The sequence below is a fragment of the Mauremys reevesii genome, linkage group 1 (genome assembly GCF_016161935.1).
Source record: "Mauremys reevesii isolate NIE-2019 linkage group 1, ASM1616193v1, whole genome shotgun sequence".
Lineage (NCBI taxonomy): Eukaryota > Metazoa > Chordata > Testudines > Geoemydidae > Mauremys > Mauremys reevesii.
Genome location: NC_052623.1, coordinates 357,406,319 through 357,426,134, shown reverse-complemented (window position 1 = coordinate 357,426,134; position 19,816 = coordinate 357,406,319). Strand labels below are relative to the sequence as shown.

At 58.9% G+C, this 19,816-nt stretch overlaps 1 protein-coding gene across 1 annotated transcript; it reads right to left on the bottom strand.

Moving 5' to 3' along the window:
* Positions 1-1,621: 1,621 nt before the first annotated feature.
* Positions 1,622-19,176, bottom strand: LOC120395642 (thymidine phosphorylase). Its single transcript, XM_039520225.1, has 11 exons — positions 19,119-19,176; positions 14,305-14,445; positions 9,011-9,175; positions 6,841-7,043; positions 6,389-6,487; positions 5,821-5,950; positions 5,090-5,208; positions 4,398-4,560; positions 3,172-3,402; positions 2,802-2,942; positions 1,622-2,091 (listed from the first exon to the last, which is right to left on the bottom strand). Exons 1-11 carry the CDS (start codon positions 19,159-19,161, stop codon positions 1,877-1,879), a joined length of 1,650 nt encoding a protein of 549 aa, XP_039376159.1. The 5' UTR covers positions 19,162-19,176; the 3' UTR covers positions 1,622-1,876.
* Between the last annotated feature and the right edge of the window lie 640 nt (positions 19,177-19,816).

Genomic DNA, 19,816 nt, shown 5'->3' with positions numbered 1-19,816 from the left:
TGCGCAGTTGTACAGCCCCCGCCTTCTCGGAGCGCGGGTACTCGGTTCCGCCCCTGGCGCTGGGTCTGCGCCTGCGCTCTGGGCTCCGCGGCTGCTGTGTGATTCCCATCTGCCGGCAGCAGGGGGCGCTGCCCGCACAGCGCTGGGCGCGCGTGGCTGCCACCTGCCGGCGGGACGCGGCGCTGCTGCCGCGGTACAGCAGGCGGTGGGGGGGGGGGGGGGGCGGCGGGGGCCAGGCCGCTGGCCCTGAAAACGGGCAAGCCCCTCGTCTGCAGGGAGCCCCCCCACTGGGGGTGTCCCCCCTCCCCCCACAGAGACCCCCAATTGGGGGTGTCCCCCTCCCCCCTCAGAACCCCCATCTGGGGGTGTCCCCTCTGCCCCCACAGAACCCCCATCTAGGGGTGTCCCCCTCCCCACTGGGGATGTTCCCCTCCCCCTCAGCACCCCCATCTGGGGTGTCCCCCCTCCTGCAGAGCCCTCTACTGGGGGTGTCTCCTGTGCCCCTGCAGAGCCCCCCCCACTAGGGATGCCCCCCAGTACCCCTCATAGCCCCCCCGCTGGGGATGCCCAGCTCCTGGATCCCCCCGATTTGGGGGTGCCCGTCACCCAAGGCCGCTGTGTCCCGCAGGCAGGCCAGGAGGGCCGTGAGCTGTGCTGGAAGACAAGGGTTGCAATCACGGCGGGACCTCCCTCCGCCAGCAGGGATCCAGCCCCGGCCTGTGACCCATAGTCGAGAGACCCAAGGTGGGCCCTTGCCATGCTGGCGCCGCCCGTCCGGCCCGGTGAACACCCCAGGGCAGGCCGCACACGGCGGAGGAAGGTGTTGAACAGAGCTGCCGCCGGCGGAAGCTGCTTTGTCCCCGTGGGCAGACTGGCAGCGAGCGGCAGCCTGACATGAGCGGCCTGCCTGAGTCGTGGTGCCAAGGCGGACGCCCGAGGGTGCCCGCGACAGAGGACAGGTGGGCTGGGTCATTCTAGGGGGCAGCACCCCTAGAGCCAAGCGCCTGGCCCAGCCTGAACCTCCTAGCTACAGTGCAGCAGAGGGCGAGGGACTGGCTGTTACCCCAAATCATCACTGGGGGTAGCAGAGTGGCACGGAGTCCCCGGGCCGGGCGATGCTCTGGAACTGCTCCCCACCAAGCCAGTCAGGACTTTGGGGAGCCTCCTCTCCCTCGGAGCAGCCTGTCTGCAGGGCAAGAAGCTCCCACGGCTTCACCTCCTGGGTCTCTCCTTGGAGCATTCAGCATCCCCTGCCCCTCCGTGCGCTTCCCACAGCGAGCCCACCCCAGCGGGGTCCTGGGGAAGCCACAGGGTCCTGCACCCCCACTGCGCAATCAGACGTGACTCTCAGTCAGCCAGTAACACAGAGGTTTATTTGATGACAGGAACAGGGTCTAACACAGAGCTTGTAGGTACAGAGAACGGGACCCCTCAGCCGGGTCCATTCTGGGGGGCAGTGAGCCAGACCCTCACATCTGCCCTCAGTTCCAGTCCCCCGCCAGCTCCAAACTGAAACCCCCTCCGGCCCCTCCTCTCTGCTGAGTTCCTTTCCCGGGCCAGGAGGTCACCTGACCTCTTTGTTCTCCCCCATCTTTAGCATCCCCTTGCAGGAGGGAAGGGCCTGGCCATTAGTTGCCAGGCGACAGAGGATCGGCCAGAAACTGAGGCCCCCCCACAGTATTCAGAGGAAACATTAAGAACAGCCCCACTTCGTCACACAGAGCAAGACACGTTATTGCCCAGTTGTTAGCACTGGCAGGGGCTGGCAGTGGGGTTGAAGGCTGATGGCAAGTTGCACTGTCCAGGCGGCAGAGGGTCCCTGGGGGCAGCGTCTGCATGGGGCTGTGGGGAGCCAGCTGGCAGGGGACCCCTCCCTTCAGGCAGAGCAGAGCAGTGCCTGGCTGCTCCCCAAGCCCTGCTCCTCTGTCAGCTCCTCCAGTGACCGGCTGCCCTGGGGCAGGATGATCTCTGCGACCTTGCAGCTGGGCGCGAAGGGCTCCGAGCCTGCCAGGACCAGCGCCCCCTGCAAGGTGCGTCTCTGATCGTTGCTCAGCTCCGGGGTGTCGTAGTGAATCCGGATCCAGGATGAACCTATGGAGACGGGGGCCGGGGCTGAGACACTTGTCAACCCCTGCGGGGCGTGGGGAAGGACAGCACTGGGAGGGAGCGGGGCTCTTGGGGGGCACCTGCCGGGGCTGGGATGGGCAGCAAGGGCCTCGTTTCCTGGGCAGAGATGGGATCAAAACAGGAACGTAAGTAGAACCAGCTGGTTCCTAACCCAAGGGACGGGAGTCAGGAGCTTCCCAGGTCATCTTGGGGTGTCAGGAATAATGGGCTGGCCTGGCCGGGGCTCCCCAAGTGCGCACCCCTCCTCACGAGTCCCTACCACTCCCTCCACTTGCTCTAATCCCATTGTTACCCCACTTGCAATTTGGTGGGCGGGGGTATGCCAGGCGTCTCCCCCCTCCCCAAGCCAGTGCCAGGCCCCATCCCAGGGGCCCTCAGTCCAGAAGTGCCAGGCAAAGGGAACCCACGTGAGGCCCCAGGCTCTGTGCCACTGAACGGGCAGTGCCAGCTGCAGAACAACGGCAAAGGGGATGGGTGCCCCAGAGCAGGTCAGATACTACGGGAATGGGCAGCGGACTAAAACCCTCAGATAGACAGAAGGTCTAAGGGTCCTGGCCGGAGTCTGGCCCCAGGAGCAGACCCCAGGGCAGGCAGCGCAGAGCAGGTGGGCGGGTGGAGAGCCCTGCAAGCAGACGCCCTGCACGGGGGAGGGGGGGGGTGCGCTTGGCTCTTACCTCTGGCCACGCGCTGCCCCACCGTCACCAGCAGCTCGGCCCCCACATGGTGGTTGATTGGCTGCCCCTTCTGGGTGCGGCCGGCTCCCAGCTCATGCAGCACCTGGGCGATGGGCAGGGCCTCGACCCTCTGCACGGTGCCTGGGGAGGAGGGCGGAGACAGGCCAGCAGTTACGGAGGCACCAGACCAGCCTGCGAGCTGGGGCTGGGGTCACAGGCGTGGGGATGGGGTGGGGGAGCTTGGAGACATTGAGGTGCAGGAGGCAGCACAACCTGCCCCCCCCCACTGTCCCTTGGGGCCAGGGCCCCTCTCCCCAGCACCAGCTCTCTGGTTCCTATTGCCCCCCCTCGTTTCTCCCCCCCCACTTACCATCCTGGGCCGCGGGCAGCTCCTCCTGGGCCCGAGCCCGGCCCAGTACCTGGTAGCGCTGCTCCTCCGTTCCTGTGCACAGGGCCTGGGCCAGGCCGGCCTCCACCCCCTGGGCCTGCAGCATGGCCTGGAACTTCCCCAGGGCCGAGCCATCGGCCAGCGTGGCCGCGATGCGGGCGGCGCCCTGCCTCACCGAGCCGGCCTCGCTGCACTGCCACAGCACAGAGCCCCCTGCGCAGGGAGAGACGGGCTGGGGGTCTCACGCCTGCACACGGAGACCCCCTCCCACCCCTCTGCCTCAAGGCGCTGCTCTCATCCCATCGCCCCCGGCACAGCCCCCCAGCAGGCCTGGTATGTGGCAGCCCCAGGCTTGCCCCTGGGCCCTGTTCCACTCAGTCACCTGCTGTGACGGGGAGCCCAATTTCCCAGAGCCGCTCTCAGCGACTGGCCTCCGCCCCCCACTTCTCCTCATGCTCCCAGTCCTGTGTGTGTGTGTGTGGGGGGGGGGGGGGCGGGATATGACTGTAGCAGGCCCGGGGCAGGAGGGGACAAAGGGCTGGCGCTAGGAGGGGGCAGCTCTGTGTGGACGATCATTCGTGGGAGTCCACGTCACTCCTCACGCTGCCCGCGTGGCTCTCCCCAACCCCCCACCTGCCCTGGGTGTGAGACACGGGCTGGGGGCTGCTTGGGCCCCCCGCACCGCGGGCAGGTGGAGAGTCTGCCGTGGCTCCCCACAGCTGCCCGCCCCCCTCAGATCATGGCTGGGCTGCAGCTCCGAGCTGCCCCCTCCCCCCCAGTTGGAGCCCGGTCAGGGAGAGCGGCACCGCGGGACAGCAGTGCAGGCTGCTGGGGGTGGGCAGGGGGCTGCTTTCGTCTCCACCTTTCGGGAGGGTTCTGGCACCCAGTCTGCAGCCAGGGACTCTGGGCGGCTGGAGCCAGGGCTCGCGCTGCCTGCCTGACCTTCGGGGGCTGGGGCCGCGCTCAGCTGCCTGCCTGGCAATTCGGGGCTGAGGGGAGCGCTCGGGTGGCCCGGGGCTGGTGGGGAGGGGGGGCCCACTGGGCTCTGGCGGGGGAAGGGGGTGGGAGGTGCGGGGCCCTGGGCAGAGGGGGCAGTCCAGCTGGGGGCTGGCCTCCCCAAGCCCCCGGTTCACCCGCCGCCCATGGATGGCATTAACCCTTGGGCAGCTCTTGTCCCCCCAGCGCTGCCGTTCTGGAGCTCCCCACACCTAGTGTGGTGACCAGGTGATGCAGATCCGCCGGCCCCCGGCCCTCCAGGCACTGCAGGGCTTCCAGCACCTCCAGGGAGTGGCCCACGCGCTGCCCCAGGGGCCCGTCCATCCTGCTGAGCATGGCCACGGTGCAGATCCCCAGCCGGTTGCCCACCGACACCTGCGGGGACGGGAGGGAGGGGCAGTGAGTGTTTGCGACAGCTGGGCCTGGGGACAGGAGCCCAGTGTCCCCCCAGGGGACGGGGGGCAGCTCCCACCTGCGTCAGCATCTCACGGGGCTGCAGACCGTGCTGCTGGCTCATGGTCCCAGCACCCGTCCTGGCCTGGCCTCACCCTCTGGGGGCGGGGTGCCGTCCTGCTGCGCATGGCAGACTTGGGACGAACACAGACCTTCCTCTGGGGGTTGTCGTGGAGTGACAGGCACGTCCCAGCTCCCGTGTGCCAGGGCACAGGCTGCCCACCCCTGTGGCACAAGCATGGGAACCGGGCACTGCCCCAGTGTCAGGGACCTGCGGGAGGCCTCTGGCCCCATAGGGAGAGGGCAGGGGAGGCCAGTCAGCACAGGGATGGTGGGGGGACAGGAGGCTCCTGCAGGCAGAGTAGGGAGGGGCCAGGCCACTCGGGGCTCCTGGGGTGGGTGGGGATGGCTGTGCCCCCTCCTCCAGGGTTGGCAGGTCTGGGCCGCTCACCAGGCTCTGGGCCAGGGTTCGGGCGCTGTCCAGGCTGGTGTAGAGGGCAGCGCTGCCGAACTTCACATCCAGCACCAGGGCGGAGACCTTCTCTGCTGCCTTCTTGCTCAGAATGGAAGCTGCGGCGCCAGGGGGAGCCGGCTCAGAGATGGGGAGTCCTGGGCACCTCCCTTGCTGGGCCGGGGCGCTGCTGGCACAGCCGCCTCGGCTCAGCTCCTGTCGGAGGGATCCCGCGGGCAAGGCTGGGCCCTGTGCCAGGAGCCCACTGCACCGGGGACTGCTGCAACGCCCTGCCTTGATTTCCGCTAGCTGGCTCCCACCCACAGTCTCCCCACCACCCCGAGTCCCTGGCACCCTCCGCTGGCTGACCCGCTGCTGGGCAGCGACGCCACGCACGGCACAAGGAGTGAGCTCTTCGCTCTGAGCCAGCCCAAGGGGAGGAGGCTGGACTTTGGGGTGCGAGGTCAGCTCTCTTCTCTCCGAATATGGCAGCCTCCTGGGTCCCCCAGGGTCCTCACCATTCCCAGCCCCCCCGGATCTCAGACATCGCTGACCGGGCGCGGAGCGCTGGCTCCCACTGCGCCTTGTGGGCTCTGCCACCGCAAGGGGGCAGCCTCAATGTGGATTCCAGGGACGCCTGCCCCATCGGTTCCACCCCACTTTCCTCCGCCCCCTGCCACAGCCCCGGGGGAGGCAGCCAGGTGGCAGCGCGGGAGCAGCTGCCGTGGTACCTGTGATGAGGGGCAGGCTGTCGACGGTGGCCGTGACGTCCCGCAGGCCGTAGAGAACCTTGTCCGCCGGGACCAGGTCCTTGCTTTGCCCCACGATGCAGCACCCGACCTGTTCCAGGATGCACCTCATCTGCAGGAGCGGGGAGGAGCTGTCAGTGTGTGACCCCATGCGCCCGCCCCCAGAGCCAGGTGCGGCCAGTTACCCCAGCAGGGCCCTTTCTGGGCAAAAGCCAAGTGCAGAGCAGCTGGCCTGTGCCAGGAGGTGGGCAGGGCCCGGCTGCCCGCCCCCGTGATGGGCAGAGGCACTGGGTGCAGGATGCCCAGCTGTCTGAGAGGCTCAGTGAGGAGCCTGGACCAGGGGAGCGCCAAGGCACTGACTGGCTCTCCCCCGGCTCAGGTCTCCCCCTGCCTCCGTCACGCGCTGAGCCCCTATGGATGCTTGCTCTGTGCCCCCTCCCGTTGTCCCAGAGGCAGGGGGCACCGGCACTGGATTGGGGGCAGCACACCAGGCAGGCCCTCGGGTCTCCCTCCCCAGGCACCGACCCATCCCCTGCGGCGGTCCCCTCACCTGCTCCGGGCTCTGAGAGACATTGAACCCCGGCACGGACTCCAGCTTGTCCAGCGTGCCCCCGGTATGGCCCAGTCCCCGGCCACTGATCATGGGCACCTGGTGGGGGAGGAGAAGGCCACAGGCCCTGGTGAGAGGCAGCCGGGCAGGACAGATGTGGCGGGATGATCCCCTTGGTGCTGAAGGGAACCCGCACCAGGCAGAGACTCTGCCAGGGCACCCATCTCTGCTGGCAGCCGTGCAATGGCAGAACCCACTATCATGCTGCCAGCCTCGCCCGCTGGGAGACACAGGCCTCTCCTGGTTCCCAGCACACCCGCCTTCATCTCCGCCCTTCCAGGCATGGCCATGGGCTACAGGGACCCGGGCAGGCGCTTGGGGTCTCCATGAACACCCAGGCCCCACTCAGACCTCTGCCCAGGGAGCAGAGGCTGCCGGGCCCTGGCACTCACCTTGCAGCCGCAGGCAGCCAGGGCTGGGGCCAGGGGCAGGCTGACCTTGTCTCCCACGCCCCCCGTGGAATGTTTGTCAACCAGGCGCCTCTGCCAGCTGTCGGGCCACTCCAGGACCCTTCCCGACACGGCCATCTCCCGGGTCAGAGTCAGCGTCTCGTCCGGATCCATGCCCCGCAGCCGGATGGCCATCAGCATGGCCCCTGGGGGGCAGAGCCAGGCCTGAGTACCAGGGGACGGAGGCAGAGCTCCGGGGGATGGGCAGCACTGGTGGGGGCTGGGCAGGGTGGGATGGTCCAGGGTCCCACAGCTCTGGGAATGGGCAGGCTGGGGTGTGTTGCGGGGAGGGGATGGGAGGGAGCCGCAGCCCCTGGGGTGGGCTCTCCCCACCCTGCCCCCACCCAGGGGAGCACTTAACTCCAGGCACTTTGAGGCCTCCTGCCCTGGACAGAACCGGCCAATCGCTGGGCCGGGGCCAAAGCAGAGGGGGCTCCCCTAGGATCCAGGCCCAGCTCATTTCTCAGCTCAGAGCAGAGATCCTCAGAGGTCCTCACCCCCCAGGGAAATGGCACAGGTAAGGTCACCACCAGGTGTGCTGCCCCCTGGCTCCCCCAGGACCTAGCCCCTGTTCCCCATCCCACCGGGGACCCTCCTGCCCCCTGGGTCCCCCATCCCCCCAGAACCTAGCCCCTGTTCCCCATCCCACCGGGGACCCTCCTGCCCTCTGGGTCCCCCATCCCCCCAGAACCTAGCCCTTGTTCCCCATCCCACCGGGGACCCTCCTGCCCCCTGGGTCCCCCATCCCCCCAGAACCTATCCCCTGTTCCCCATCCCGCCAGGGATCCGCCTGCCCCCTGGGTCCCCCATCCCCCCAGGACCTAACCCCTGTTCCCCATCCCACCGGGGACCCTCCTGCCCTCTGGGTCCCCCATCCCCCCAGAACCTAACCCCTGTTCCCCATCCCACCGGGGACCCTCCTGCCCTCTGGGTCCCCCATCCCCCCAGAACCTAGCCCCTGTTCCCCATCCCACCGGGGACCCTCCTGCCCCCTGGGTCCCCCATCCCCCCAGGACCTGACCCCTGTTCCCCATCCCGCCAGGGACCCGCCTGCCCCCTGGGTCCCCCATCCCCCCAGAACCTGACCCCTGTTCCCCATCCCACCGGGACCCTCCTGCCCCTGGGTCCCCATCCCCAGAACCTGACCCCTGTTTCCCATCGCGCCAATGAGCCGCCTGCCCCTCGTCTCCCATCCCCCAGAACCTGACCCCAGTTCCCCAAACCGCCAAAGAGCCGCCTGCCCCTGCGTCTCCCATCCCCAGGACCTGACCCCTGTTCCCCATCCCGCCAGGGACCCGCCTGCCCCCTGGGTCCCCCATCCCCCCAGGACCTAACCCCTGTCCCCCATCCCCCCCGGGACCCGCCGGCCCCTGGGTCCCCATCCCCAGGACCTAACCCCTGTCCCCATCCTGCCGGGACCCGCCTGCCCCTGGGTCCCCATCCCCCAGCACCTGACCCCTGTGCCCCCTCCCGCCCGGGACCCGCCTGCCCCCTGGGTCCCCCATCCCCCCAGAACCTGACCCCTGTTCCCCATCCCGCCAATGAGCCGCCTGCCCCCTGGGTCCCCCATCCTCCCAGAACCTGACCCCTGTTCCCCATCCTGCCGGGGACCCGCCTGCCCCCTGGGTCCCCCATCCCCCCAGGACCTAACCCTGTCCCCATCCCGCCGGGACCCGCCTGCCCCTGGGTCCCCCATCCCCCCAGGACCTAACCCCTGTCCTCCATCCCGCCGGGGACCCTCCTGCCCCCTGGGTCCCCCATCCCCCCAGGACCTAACCCCTGTTCCTCATCCCGCCAATGAGCCGCCTGCCCCCTGGGTCCCCCATCTCCCCAGGGTCTAACCCCTGTTCCCCATCCTGCCAGGGACCCGCCTGCCCCCTGGGTCCCCCATCCCCCCAGGACCTAACCCTTGTCCCCAGTCCCGCCAGGGACCCGCCTGCTCAGTGTCCCCGCAGGACCTAACCCCCATCTCTCCAGGATCCACCTGCCCCCTGCATCCCCACCCCCCAGGACCTAACCCCCATCCCTACCCCCCCCCGGGGTGCCATCCCTCCTGGGACCCGCCCCCGCCGAGGTCCCCCGGGTGGGCTCTGGGGTGCCCGGCCCATCTCACCCATCTGCCCCTCCTGGAGCCCCCCGCGGGTCACGGCCTGGACGAAGCGGCGAATCTCCTCATCCAGCAGCTTCTCCCCGTCCCGCTTCTTGCGGATCAGCGCTGGGAAGCTGCTGCCGGGGCCGGGGCCGGGGTCGGGGCCGGTCTGGTCCATGGGGCCGGGCGCTGCGGGGACAGAGCCGGGGCGTGGGCAGCAGGCAGGGGCTGTGGAGGGTGCTGCCCGGCCCCGCGGGACGCTCAGCAGAGAGACCCTGGGCAGGGACCTGGAGCCCCCTCGCTGGGACATGGGGCGGACACGGCCTGGGGCTGGTCTCTGGGCGCAGCCCCCGGGGAACCTGCCTGCGCCTCCTGCAGGACCAGCCCTGGCTGAACGGCCCTGCGGCCCCGGGCTGGCTGGGAGAGGTGTGTTGGGAAACTCCCCTGAGCCTCAGCCAATCGGGGCTGAGAGTCATCCTGGGGCACCGGGGGGGGGGTTGGACCTGCTGCTCCGGAGATCAGTCCTTCGGGAGGGTTTAGGGACCACCAGGGCGCCCAGGAGACCAAGGCCCCTCTCCCGCAGAGGTGGGTTTGCCCCGATGCCCTGGGCCAGCGTTCCCCGGCAGTGCCACGCGCTGGGCCCTCTCCCCTCGCAGCTGGGGTGTGGGTACTGTTTGCGGGGGAAGGGTGCCTGTGAAATCCCCATTCATCCAGTCCAGGCTCCTGGCTCCCTTCCCACAGGATGCCTGCCAGCCAGGGCATTGTCCTTGTTTGCTGCGCGGTGTCTGAAGTCCAAGGGTATGTTACAAGTTCATTTTTTCTCTCCCTCTGGGCTCCAGGCTGGTCAGTTAACCTACACCTGGCCTTGTGGCTTCTGCCCTCAATGCAGCCCAGGTCACAGCTCCCTTGAGGGCATGCAAGGACACTACCAGCTTAATGCCATCAGCCAGTGCTGACTGGGCCAGAAACCCACCAGCCTGGGCTCTCTAATCAGCTGCGGACCGTCCATCTCTCTCCAGGTACTTGTATGACCCAGCCACCCTAGCTCTGAGCGCCTCACCCTTGTTACTGGCTTTATGGCTCCAACACTCCTGTGTGGGAGGGCAGTGCCGTGGTCCCCATGTTTCAGAGGGGAACTGAGGCACCAGGAGACAAAAGGACATGGCCAAGGTCACACAAGGAGTCTGCAGGGAGTCAGCTCAGATCCTCAGAGTCCGTGTTCAGTGCCGGCACAAGGAGACCATCCTTCCTGAGCTCTAGACAGAGGGGCCCATCGCACTGTCTGGGACGGGGCCAGAGGGAGGACTCAGGGAAGACACAAATTGCGGGCTGGGTTGCACAGAATTGGCCAAGATTAAACCCAAGCCCAGCTCAGCGTAGGGAGGTGACGTCCCGCTGAGCCGGGCTCCTGTTGAGAGTGGCGGATGCCGTAACGTACTGCGAGTGTGGTTATTAGGTGTGTGCATGAGTGTTTACTGTACCCAGCCACCAGGGGGCAGCTGGTGCACGGCGGCTCTTGGGCTGGGCTGGGCTGGAACTGGCTTCACTTTGCGTTTCCTCCAGGCACGTTGCACGCGCTCAGGGGCACCCATCCCTGCAGCTGCTCCGCAGCAACCCGCAGGAACAAGCAGGGCTGAGCTCTGCCCGGGCGAGACGGCGTAGCTGTCTCCATGGCAGCAACTGAAGCAAATCCTCTGTCTAGATCAAGTCTTAGGGGTTGGCCAAGTGTCATGGATTCCCTGTGGGTTTGGGTAGGTTGCTTGCTCGGCACCCATGGAGTCAGCCCATTTGAGTTCTGTGCTGTGCAGATGCCAGTCAGGGATGTTCCATCACATCGTCATCTCAGTTTGTCACCTGGAGCTAATTACGGCTCCTGGAGAACAAAGCGTTTGCTGCTCGGGGTGAGGGAGCCCCAGGACTTGGAAGTGCTGGTCTGCACGTTGCTGGGCAGCGGGACTCGGCCCAGTTCTGCTTGGCAGCTGTCATTGCTGGTGTTGACTGTCACGGGGTGCTCCACTCGCTGCTTGTCTGGTGCCCCTTCCTGGTCACTCCGGGGATTAGCTCTCAAGGTCCACGCCCCTTCCCGTGCTCACATGCCGTCACACTGTCTCTCTCCCAGGTCCTTCAGCGGCAGCAATTCTCTCGTCCCAGGACCTTCAGCGTCCTCTTTGTGACTCCGCCCTCCAGCCTGGTCATTTGCCGTTCCCCCCTTCTGGGGTATATGAAAGTCTTTCCTTCAGCAGTTCTAGGTAGTCTTCCCATTCACTCCTCAGGTGCCACTCCCTCAGCAGCTGGCAGGGGAACCTGGCCTTGCCCTCTCTCCCAGTTGCAGACCAAGGACCCTCAGGCCAGCAGTTCTGGGCTCCATTCTCCCAGCCCTCACTGCTCCTTCCCTGGCCTGCTTCCTACAACTCCTGGTTCCCCTCCTTTCTCTGCATGAACCACTCCCAACCCTCCTTCCTCTTAGCAGGGAGTGGCTGCCTTTTCCCAGCAGCCCTCCTGTCTGTTGCCAACTTCCTGGTTTTACAGGCCCTGCCTAGTCCTGCACAGCTGAAAGGGCTTGCGATCAATCAATTCCCTGCTCCCTGGCTCTTGATCCAGGTGCAGCCTGTGGGGTTAATAGGCCTCCCAGTCCTGTGTGGCGGGGACACCCCATCACATTGACCCCTGACGTGATCATGGAGCATCTGTAGTTTTGGGTAAAATATAATTTATCTGCCAAGCGTGCTTATAGAAATAATAATAGGAATAGTAGAATAGAAATACTTGCGTTGTAAGCTTTGCTATGGTAACCATGGAAGGGCTGGTACACCACAAGTTGCACAAGTTAGAGGGAGTTTATTTTTTTTTTTGCAAGTTGATAACTAAGCAGTCAGACTGCAGTAATGGATAGGAATTATGAAGATATTGGGGAAGTTACTTAAAAACAAAAAACCACTATACTATGAATGCAGTATGGATAGCTGCAAGCATGCTATGGCTAAGATGTTGTAACATATAACAGTATATATCGTTTGGTATCTGTGTTATAAATTATCAAATCTAATCTCAGCCAAGTAACATGGTATTGGGATAAATATTCAATTTATCACCCCAAGAGGGGGCGAGTGTTGACTCTGGACTGAGCTTGAGACAGCTGTCTTGGATCAGCCCACAATGGATAAGCTAATGGGCCTGGGCTCGTTGATTAGAGGTAGATTTAGCTCATGGTAATTAAAGCTGTTGCAAAAGGTCCACATTCTGCACCCTGTATTCTGAGGTGGTCGGAGTGGCTTGTGCAATGACATTTTGGAGTGCACCCAGAGTGAATAGTTGAATCTATTCTGTTTTGGTTCCGCTGGGCTCTGCAATGGCCTGATGCATTTGTCATTCTGGTATTTTTGAGGGTTCGCCTATTTTAATGGTTCGCCCTCAACTATGCTACTTTGGGTGTTTTAGTCTCTTGTTCTAGTGGGCCCCTTTATGTTTGCTGGGTGCAATAAACGAACACTTTGTATCTCCAAAACAACAGAGTTAATTTAGTAGCCAGAGAGGGAGTGGGATGCAAACAGGCTCTCACATGTTTGTGAACCAGCCTGTGACTCCCATCCACTTTCTTCAGTTAAGGGAAGTCAAACCATTTAGTCCCTGATATAAAGGCCTCTACAAGTTGTGGTGCTCCCAACGGTGACGCAAGCACGGGGCAGATGGTTAAAAACCAGGGCACAAACCCCAAATTAGTTGTTCATTTGAAACTGAGATTTTCATCAACCAACTGCTCCGAGTGCCAACTCCGCAGGGACTTTATCACCCTTTACACAAAATCCCAGCCCGTCCCTGGGCACACTGGCAGTCTTGTCACCCAGGCGAGTGAATCTCTGGGATGACCCTTACACCAAGAGCCACAGCAATATTCAGGTTACTCCTAATCCCAAAGGACCAGGCAGAATAACCAGAGACTTATTCACAAGGTTAAGCAAGCATAGGCCAGGTCTACACTATAAACATATATGGGTATAGCTACGTGGCTCAGGGGTGTGAAATATCCAGACCCCTGAGCGATGCAGTTATACCGACCTAGCCCACACTGTAGACAGCCCTAGGCGATGGGAGAGCTTCGCCCGTTGACACAGCTACTGCCTCTCAGGGAGGTGATTTAACTATGCTGATGGGAGAAGCTCTCCTGTCAGTGTGGTACTGTAGCATCTTCACTAAAGCTGCAGGGCTATACATGAAGACAAGCCCATAGACACATGAATGAGTTACAGCCTTAGGTTTCAGAAGGTAATATAGGCGTCTATAATCAGCAAGCTCTATTTGTCCTTGAGGGCTAACCCAGGCTAAGCAGCTGGGGATCTCTTGCTTATGCCTGGAAACACTCCCCCCCACAACAAATCCAAGCAGCTTAGAGATACCTAGTTCCTTTGGCTTGGGGTTTTTTATCTCCCTCCTTCCCTGTGCTCTGAGCTGCAAACTCAGCTCCTGGGAGGAGTCCCCTGGCCTGACTCATCTTCAGTGAAAGGAAAGCAGAACAATAAGAGTCTTTAGTCCTGTTTCTCAATCTGAATGTGGGGAGTTTCCACTTGTAAGATCCAACATGAGCCCATCTGGTATCAATGGGTTTCCTCTTTCAGGAGGGGCATAACAATTCCTGTAAAAGAGCAGCTCTTCACCACTTCTCTCTCCTGTATGGTGATTCATACAATCACAGAGGCTCACCCTCCCCCCGCTCAGATATTACATTCCAGTACTGAACATAGAGATTACAAGTGAGATTACTGCTGGCAGCAGCTCACAAGCATTCCATAGAGTCTAACTGCTAAACATTTTCTTATAATTGTAATATCTATTTTATCAATATTAATCCACAGGTGAGCCAGATTGACTCCGGCTATGTATCTGCTAGTGTCCAGTTGAGACATGGGGATCTTGGCATGAGCTGGCCCTTGGCCTGCCAGCACAACAAAAGGAAAATAAAAATATTGGAAAAATAATTCAGCAGTTAAAACTCTGAATCTTGGTGTTACCTTCACAATTTAGGGCTCCCACGCCTTACCCTCCCTGGGCCTGGTTGAATGTCCCTCTACCGGTTGGTGGGACCTTTTCTCAGTGAAAGAGCCTTTACCCAATAATATCCTTAACTTGTATTTATTAACAATTAATCAACATCCGAAGAAGTGGGTATTCACCCACGAAAGCTCTGCTTGCATCCGAAGAAGTGGGTATTCACCCACGAAAGCTCATGCTGCAAAACATCTGTTAGTCTATAAGGTGCCACAGGATTCTTTGCTGCTTCTAATTAATCAACAGAATACACTTGCTAAGCACACAATGCTCACCACTCCTGATAAAGCAGAGTAACTTCTCCTGATGGTCAGTCAGGACAGGATTGTCTGGGGTTCCGGCTTCTGCACGGGATGATTGAGTTCTGGCAGGTTTGAACTTGGGCTGTGTCCTGTAGTAAGGTTCCAAAGAACTTCCTTGTGGAACACAGTTTATATAGTTAAACTTAGGTCCTACTTATCTGTACCTTAACCAACCATATTACGAAACAATATTTTAACCAGTCCTAGCACATTATGAAACAATTCTTTAGCCAATCATTCCCCTACATACAAGAGTAAATTCAAATATTGTGAAGCCAGTTACACAACAGATAGAAACAATTAAAGACCAGATAAAAACAATTAGGTCATACAAAAGGGAAGTGTAGCTTTCCCTGCTGAAACTGCTGCTAAGTGGTTCTGCCAGACAGAGTGTTATCTTGCAAAGTTTTCCTTTAAACATTTTAGGGCTTGGCTATGCTTGCGAGTTAGCGCATTAAAGCAGCCCCAGATGCCCTAACCCATGACGCGTCCATGCTGGCAAGGCAGGTAGAGCGCCCGGACTCCATGGCTGGAGCGTTCCTGGTAATCCAGCTCCACGAGAAGCATAACGCTTGCTGCGCCCTGGCTGGAGTGCTGCAGGGCCAGTGTGGATGCCCTGATTTATTAATGTGCTCTGATTGGCCTCCAGAGGTGTCCCACAATGCCTGTGCTAGCCACTCTGGTCATCACTTTGAACTCTACTGTCCTGCCCTCAGGTGACCAACCATCAGACCTGCCCTTTAAATTCTCTGGGAATTTTGAAAATCCCCTTCCTGTTTGCTCAGCCAGGCGTGGAGCGCTCTCTGCGCATCTTTCCAGGTGACCACACCTCCATGCACCAGGCGAGCCCCAGCATAGAGCAATGGCGAGGTGCTGGACCTCATCGGTGTTTGGGGGAGGAAGCTGTCCAGTCCCAGCTGCGCTCCAGCCATAGGAATTACGATACCTTTGGGCAGGTATCAAAGGCCATGCTGGAAAGGGGCCACGGCCAGGACACACTGCAGTGCAGGGTTAAAGTGAAGGAGCTGCGGAATGCCTACCACAAAGCCTGCGAGGCAAACAGCTGCTCCAGTGCTGCCCTCGTGACCTGCCGTTTCTACAGAGAGCTGGACGCAATACTGGGGGGCGATCCCACCTCCACTCCAAGGACCACCATGGACACTTCAGAGCCCAGGTCAACAAGGCAGGACGAGGAGGAGGAAAGCGGGAGTGAGGGTGCTGAGGAGGAGGGGGACAGTCGGGCATCCCTTGATGCATACAGCCAGGAGCTGTTTTCAAGCCAGGAGGAAGGTAGCCAGTCGCAGCAAATGGTGCTTGGGGAAGAGCAGAGGAGCAGAGGAGGTGCCGGGTAAGCGGCTTTTATTTTGGAAAGGAAGTTGTTTGGTGTGGGCTCTTGGGGCGAGGAGGGTTAGGGTTGCATGCATGCCTAGATGCGGAGTAGGGCGTTGATGTGCTCTCTCACATCGCGGTAATCGGCCTCAGTGATCTCTTCCAAGGTCTCATGCAGAAGCTGGGCAATGTGCTTGCGCAGGTTCCTTGGCAGAGCTACTGTGCTCCTTGTCCCAGTCAGGCTAACATGTCCGCGGCACTGTGCTGTGAGGGGCAGGGGGACCATTGCTGCACACAGGGAAGTTGCGTATGGGCCAGAGCAGAAGCTGCATTGTAGTAGAAGACCCTCCCTTGCTTCCCAGGTCACCCTCAACAGCGAGATATCTTCCAGGACGAACTCATCCTGTGGAAAATGTGGGGACAGTGTTCAGTATAGGGTCCCCCTGCAGCTGTTGGCTCTCCCCAAGGTACAGAACCCAGAGGACAGTACCGCCGTCAAACAATCAGTCCCCCTTGCCCCTGTGCTTACTCACCATTTCGGGGCTCCCCATGGTTATGTGTGCTCGCTTTGGGATGGGCAATTTCTGCTATTGCGTACACTGTACTTGTCTTTAAGTACAGCCGAACCATTGTTCTGTCTAGTGTGAACAATGCTGCCTCTGTTAAGTGTTGTACTTTGGCTTTACAGATGCAACCTTGAGGTCCCAGCTGTCCTTGTTGTCAATGGCCGAAAGACTCCAAAGAATCCAAGAGGACCTGCTGCATGAAGTAATGCAGCAGTCCCTTAATGAAAATTAAAAAGTGCAGGAGTGGCAGGAGAGTGAAAGGAGGATCCACCAGCAGAATGTGGATCGCCGGCACCAAAGCACAGAGCGGCTGCCAAGCATCGTGGAGCGCCAAGCGGACTCGATACAGGCTCTTGTAGCAATGAAGGTGGAGCACTTCCATCCTCCCACCCCGCAGCCCTTGTCCCAAAACTCTTTCCCTTGTGCCCCCATGTCACCGCCAACCCACTTTCCCCAACATCCAGGGTCTTATTGCCACCAGCTGCCTCCAACATCTGTAGCTTCAGCACGCAGCCCTGCAAACTACGACCCTTACCCACTGCACTCAACTCCCATCCCCATGCACCGCTCCCAATGCCGCTGCAAGTGCCGCAAATGTGGCCACGCCACTGCGCTTGCAGCTGACAGTGTGGACACACGGCAGTGCTTTCCCTGCTGCGCTCTCTGAGGGTGGATTTAACTCCCAGTGCTCTATATCTGCAAGTGTAGCCATGCCCTTAATGTCTTAATGTCCGTCGATCTTGGCGCGATACTTCCTTACAGCTGGAATCTTTCTTAGCAACCAGCTATTCTATTGTTTTGTACAGTTTAGATGGGACGTGACTCCCCACTTTTAGCTAATGGTTGCTACTACTGCTCCTTAATGCAAAAAGGCCTTAGACTGCAGCGGTTCCCTTTGAAAAACATTAGGGAATCAAATAACCCTCCAGCTGATTTTGTAGGACCCACCGCCTCCTACACAACAGAAAAAACAATTTAATCAAAAATAAAATCAGAACAAGAGACTCACATTACTGGTCAAATATTCCAAGATTATTGATGATGATTATAATTCTAACAGAACGTCCCTTTCCCTTATCAGCCCCAGGTTTTGTGGACAATGCAAAGCACCAACCACATTATGAAATTAAAAGATGGTTAAGCTGGTGCATTGGTATGTATAGTAGAAAGAGAGCCTAAAACATTAGGCCTTGTATCAGAGGCCTGGTGTAAGGCCTAAGGCCTGAACTAAAGTAGCTCAAGCTTTGCTGATGTAAAGCAAAGAAGCAAAGAGAAGTCAGTCTCTGCCTGCTTGCAAGCTCACAGAATTTGGCAAGAACAGGGCTGATATTGCAGAAACACCCATTCCTAAGAGGTGTTAGTGTGACATTGTTGACATAAACTGTGACTATATAGATCATTGTTGCACCCAGGGTCCTATGGTTGCACCAGTTCTTATACAGAGGAGGCCAAGTGGGGAGTCTATGGGAGGTTGTACTTTGCTGGTTATGATTATGCTGTCTGTATGTGTGTATCATTTTTGTATTTGAAGTTACGAATATTGGCTATGTATTTGTTTGATTCTAAGTAGCCTCAGTGAAGCATTTGGTCAGCTTCTTGAGAAAGGACTATTCTCAGTAAGTGCCCAATCAAGAAACATTTAACTGACAATGGACTTTGGGAGATGTCAATCCACATATGAGCTTTCCTGGGAACATTCAAACTGACGTAAACAATGGCGTCGGCCTGCAAAAAGCTGAATCATTCATAGACATGTGACTTGCCCAGGTGACTGTAAACTCCATCTTGTTGATGGGATTGTACATGGGAGAACAAAGGGTTTTCCACCCATAAGAGAAAGACTCTATATGGCTCTGGAAACCCCTCCATTTTGTCTTCAGCTTTCTCAAAAGATAGCCTCTCCACCCCAAAGAGATGCCTGAAAGAAACTGGAACAAAGGACAGTGGCATAAGTGATTGCTGGACCCAGACTAGGAAGGAGTCTAGTTTGTCAAAGAAGCTTATTGGAACATCTCTGAGGGTGAGATTTACCTGCATTGAGTTTCCTACTGTATTAGGCTTAGATTTCTGTGTTTTTGTTTTATTTTCCTTGGTAATTTACTTTGTTCTGTTTGTTGTTACTTGGAACCACTTAAATCCTACTTTTTATGTTTAATAAAATCACTTTTTACTTATTAATTAACCCAGAGCAAGTAATTAATTCCTGGGGAAGCAAACAGCTGTGCATATCTCTCTATCAGTGTTATAGAGGGCGGACAATTCATGAGTTTACTCTGTATAATATTTATACAGAGTAAAACGGATTTATTTGGGGTTTGGACCCCACTGGGAACTGGGTATCTGGGTGCTGGAGACAGGAGTACCTCTTAAGCTGTTTTCAGTTAAGCCTGTGGCTTTTGGGGGACATGGTTCAGACCTGGGTCTGTCTTTGTAGCAGGCTAGCGTGTCTGGCTCAACAAGACAGGATACTGAAGTCCCAAACTGGCAGGGAAAACAGGCTCAGTGGTAGTCTCAACACATCAGGTGGCAGTCCCAAGGGGGTTTCTGTGACCCAACCTGTCACAATTAGGCACAGAGCACTCATGCAAACACATTCCAGAATGATGGTACCAGAACACCTCGATACCAACACATTCCCTAAAGATAACAGGGACACGCTGACCTATCCTAAAGACAAGGTTAGAATAATAGTGCGATGGATAGAGATGTACAAGGTGATGGGTGATAACTGGCTATGTCAGAGGGTGTCAGCTAACTACGTCAGAGGGGCAGTAGGTAACTTGTTTGTGTTGATACATAAAATGGAGTCTCAGAGGCAGTGTCTTTGGCCATCTGAGGGGGGAATGGAAAATCCAGCCATTCACTGAGCTGTGTCCATTGTCATGGCCATACCTGTCTTAGTATCCTTGTAGAGTCTGCCAGGTGCTATTCGCATGCTTTGTCCACAATAAACCTGGCTGGGCGCCTTCGCACCTTAACGGAACTTGTGGTCATTGGGTGGTTCACTCAAGGACTGGTGTGCCGGCTGTCTGCACAGAGCTGGGACTGCACACAGGGAGAACACACACACATGCAGCCAAACATCTAACAACAGTATGTTGCTGTCAAAAAGAGAAAAAGGAAAAAAACACAAAAAAAACCTTGGAGGTTGGTAGCCCTTCTCATATGATATATCAGAGCATGGCTGGTGCCACAGGTGCTTTAAACCATATCACATTATTAACAAGCTTAGTTTAGTTGTTTAATAAATTCAAATAACTGGTAACAAACAAAATGTAAATAGGTTTTGCCTTGCTAATTAATTAAAGCTGTCCCAGGAGGAAGGTCTGTCCCCACAGAGAAGGGCCACAGATGAATCCCAAATTGTGGGGGGCTGCTTGTCCTGCATCAGCAGTCTCCATAGTATGCTCACCAACCAGAGCCTGGCTGAATCCTTTGCTCTGAATCCTTTGAAGCCAGGCGAAAATTCACATGCAATGTGCCTCCAGCTTCCATCCCGGGCACACCACAAGATCCATTGTCTACAGCCAAGCACTGAGGTACAACCGTATCTGCTCTAACCCCGCAGACAGAGACCAACACCTAGAAAA